We start from the raw sequence: 4,186 nt of genomic DNA on the forward strand, positions 1-4,186 counted from the left end.
CCCCGCATCAGGTTCTTCGCACTCAGTGCGGAGTCTGCTAAGAATTCTCTCTCCCTCTCTCTCTACCCCTCTTTCTCCCTCCTCTCTCTCTAAAATAAATCTTAAAAATAAATCCATAGCTCCATCCTACCAAATAGGTTATTGTTATTCCTAATTCTACAGAAGAGACTCCTGTGTAGAGATGAGACTTGCTCAAGCACTCCAGAGCCCACTTGTTTCATCACTATTTTATACTACCTCAGGATCTCATTTAGGCTTTACAACAGCACTATCAAGATTGTCAGGCTCAGAGAAGTGAAGATATTTGCTGGAGGTGACAGAACTGAGATTCCTCTGGGTCTACAACAGACTCACCACAGTGAGAATGAAGGTGATGAGACAGCTGTGGAGTTAACTCCAGCAAGCCTCAGTCTTTTTTTTTTAAGATTTTATTTGACAGAAAGAGAGAACACAAGCAGGAGGAGTGGCAGGCAGAAGCAGAAACAGGCTCCCCAAGGAGCAGGGAGCCCGACGCGGGACTCAATCCCAGGACCCTGGGATCATGACCTGAGCTGAAGGCAGACGCTTAAGCTTAACCCACTGAGCCACCCAGGCACCCTCAGTCTCAATTCTGGACTCAGTTTTCTCACCTGTGTCACGACTGGAGGCAGGGACTGTGCTGGCTCTCCAAATGTTCTCTATAGTCTCTACTGAACGGAACACACTGAGTAGATAATTTGTCTCACACAAAACCCTCAGGAAGAGGGTTTTTTAAAAAGCACTTCCACAAATCTGTTAAGTGGGAGAAGTTGAGCGGTGTGGCTAAGGTTGTGGCTCTAGCCTCCGGATCACCTGCCTTCAAACCCTGATTGCTCTACTATTGCCTACCCTCTCTGTGGTCCAGGGCCCTTCTCTGAAAAATGGGATAATAGAGTTGTTGGAGGATTGAGACAATGAACACTGACCACAGTGCCTGGTACATTTAAGCACCCAATGATGGCCATGATTACTATTCCATTGTTCTCCCGGGCTCACATGCAGCAGGTGTAAGACAAGTGAACTGTTGAACCAAGTCATTGCAGGGTAAATGGGCTCTATTTATCATGGCCACAACAGCCTGCAAAGCCTTCATTTCCAACATCTGTTAGTTGTCAGAGTAGGTCTTGCTTTGCCCTAGCTAGTGGGTATGTGTGGTTCCCAGAGCTTCCCAGCTGGGCATCCTCTGTGTTCCCACCCCTCTAGACAGCATAGACTGCTGTGGGTTCTATTCAGGTTCACATCCCACCTTCCCTTTGGACCTCTGGGAATGAACAGTCCTCAGCCTCATAAGAGGGTCATGGGATACAGGTCTACAAGTGACCCTCTCAGCGACTGGCATCTCAAAGGACCTCGTGTTCCCACATAGATATCCTAATTACAGAATGGGAGCCAGGGAGGCAGGACCCCTCCGTCGTTACTACCCGTATTGCCCAGCTGCCCTCTCCTTCCCTCCCCGCAGACAACAGTAGCATCAGACAAACCAAAACTGATAGCCTGTTTATTGGGGAAAGCCTCGGGTCTCTCAGGTGCACTTAGCAAAATAAATAAACGAGGAGACGCTACTATCGTACACTATTTACAACCTGCAGGACGACCTCGGGACCAAGTGGGAGCCAGGAACCCCTCTTATGGGCCAAGACCGCACTCTTTCACAGCAATGGGAGAGGTCCAGCAGCCGGGCGGGGGTAGACAGGAAACCAAAGGTGTATTTCATTTCAATTTCGGCGACAGGCTGCACTTCTCGCGTATCTGGAAGGGCAGCATGTGAGTCAGGGAGGTCTCGTTTATGGCCACCAGTAGCTGCAGCTTGCCCAGGCAGTCCTGCAGTGCGGCCTCGGGGTGCCCGCCTAGGCTCAAGTCCACAGGGCGCGGGAGCTGTAGCATACGGTCGGCCAGCGCCAGGCAACAGATGGCCAGCAGGGAGGGAGTGTAGCTGGCGAAGGCATAGTCGGCCAGGCTCAGCTCCGCCAGCCCGCGCGCCAGGGCTTGAGCCTCCAGGGCTTCCGCGACCTCAGCCTGCCCGGCCTCCACACGCGCGTGCGTGAAATGCTCCAGGAAGAAGCTGATGGTTGGCGCGCCCAGGCTGAAGTGCAGTTTGTGCAGCACGATGCACTCGAGGTTGCAGAGTTGCTGCCGGGAGAAGGCACCGCAGCACAGGGCCAGGAGCTGCTTCACACGCGGCGGGTGCACCTCCACCTGCAACACAGGGGCGCTCAGCCCCCGCAGCGCGGCATCCAGGGCCAAGGCCCACCCCAGGGTCAAACCCGGGAGAAAACCAGGACTCCCCCCATCCCTTCCAGCGAGACAGCTGGGCCTTCGCCTCTCCGTTACTTCCACTTTAATCACCTGGGGTGTACTTCCAGCGCAGTTTCTCTAACTACTGTCCAGCTAAAAAAAGGTTTGAGAAATTTTAAATATCCCCCCCCGCCCCCGGAGTCTAGAATAGCAGGGCTACAAAGAGCTGTTGGGATTTACTTTTGGGACTGACTTCTGCCTATTTCTTTAGGGGCCGGGTGAAAGGACTGTTAGTAGGGAAGTGGGGGGAGCTATTGTGAAATTAAAGCTGTGGGATGTATACGTTTGCAAATGCATGGCAGAATGAATTCGGAGAGCCCAGCACTAAATCTTGTGCGCTGGAAAGCCTGGTGGTGGCCAGAGAGTGGCTGTCCCCCAGACCCCGCGTGGAGGTACCTGTTTGCAAGCGATGAGCAGGGACGTGACCCCAAGCAGCTGGAAGCAGTCTGCAGCCACAGGCGTGGTGGTAAGAAAGCGGTCCAGCGTGTTCACCGTCAGGCAGAGCGATTCGAAGGAGAGGTGGAACTGGCGGTGCACCGGGATCAGCCAGCTAAGCAGCTTACAGCGGGATTCCGCCGTGACCTGCGCGGAGGACCGTGGGAGGAGGACCCGTTGAGCCGCGGGCAAAGAGGGTCTGCAGAAGGAACCTACCAAGAAAACTCAGGGAGCCTCTCTGGAGGAAGGCACAAAAAGGAAAAACTTAAAAGCGCTGGAAACTGGGAAACACTGGGACGGCGCTGCTGCGCAAAGAGCAATGGTCTGGCAAGGAGCCGGAACTCTTGGATTCGTACTTGGCCCTGCGCCGCGTGTGTATACACATTACCTTGTAATCCTCTTGTCAATTCAGTGAGGGGAGAGGGCCACCACTTTGCAGATGAAGAAATAAGCTCAGAATTGTTAAATCACTTGCCCGGGGTCGGGAGGAGTCCTGACTCGAACCTAGAAACTGTCTTCACTCCTCCGCCTTCTACCGTGCTCCCGCTAACCAGTATGGAGACTTCGGGCAGGTCACTTAAGCCATCTAGGCCCCACTTTTCTCCATTTGTAAAATGAGGCTGGTGGCCCGGCCCTCTAAAGCCCCTTCCCGCTCGGACCGCGAACCTCCGTGCCCCGGGGCGCGTTGGAGCGCAGACGGAGCAGAAGAGGAAAGAGCCCGAGAGAGAAAGAGGAGCGGGGGTGGGGACCTCGCTCTCCCAACGCCTCACTTGTGGCTGCCGCGCCAGCGACTCCCGCGGGTGGAAGTGGCTCTCCCGCGCCTTGCGGAAGACATAGCAGCTCTGACCGTAGTCACGGAAGGTCTGTAAATCTAGCTGCACCAACTGCTGGGCAGGAGCGGGTAGGGGGCTGCAGCCTAGCGCCGCGGATGCTGCAGGACTGTCTGCCCCATCAGACCCGGAGCTGGGGGACTCGAACACGTCGCAAACACCGGAGTCTCCGGGGACCGGGCACGGGTTCAGTGGCTGCAGCGGCTGTTTCCTCCGGAGGCGTGGACGCCTGCTCTTCTTCACCGGGGCGCGGAGGTTCTGGTCGTTGTCCCGCTTCCCAGACCGGGCGGCGGGACTCACGAGACTGGTGGGGCAGGGGGTCACCATGGTGCAGCCTGGTGGCCGCCCTACGACTCCTCGCCTGCGACAAACCAAAGGCGCGCTCCAGAGTACGAAGTAGGCTGCCCAGGGCCGCGGCGAAGCCCTAAGTACTCGGCGGGCGCCTTCCCCCTACCACACCCCCGGCTTCTCACTGGATGATTACTGAGCCGCACGAGGCCGCGCTTTCCCGGCCAAAGAACCGCTTGCGAGCAAGCTGCTGGCGGGGTGTAGCCTGCGCCGCCGGCAATGGAGAGGAGGAGCTACGCCCGGCTGAGCGCACCCGCCTT

General features: G+C 56.2%; 1 protein-coding gene across 1 annotated transcript; it reads right to left on the reverse strand.

Annotated features, from left to right (window-relative positions):
- Positions 1-1,728: 1,728 nt before the first annotated feature.
- On the reverse strand, positions 1,729-3,905 carry CCNO (cyclin O). Its single transcript, XM_021702132.1, has 3 exons — positions 3,519-3,905; positions 2,710-2,895; positions 1,729-2,214 (listed from the first exon to the last, which is right to left on the reverse strand). The coding sequence occupies exons 1-3, from the start codon at positions 3,903-3,905 to the stop codon at positions 1,729-1,731; spliced, it is 1,059 nt and encodes a 352-aa protein (XP_021557807.1).
- Positions 3,906-4,186: the final 281 nt, after the last annotated feature.

The sequence above is a fragment of the Neomonachus schauinslandi genome, chromosome 7, assembly GCF_002201575.2.
Source record: "Neomonachus schauinslandi chromosome 7, ASM220157v2, whole genome shotgun sequence".
Taxonomy (NCBI): domain Eukaryota; kingdom Metazoa; phylum Chordata; class Mammalia; order Carnivora; family Phocidae; genus Neomonachus; species Neomonachus schauinslandi.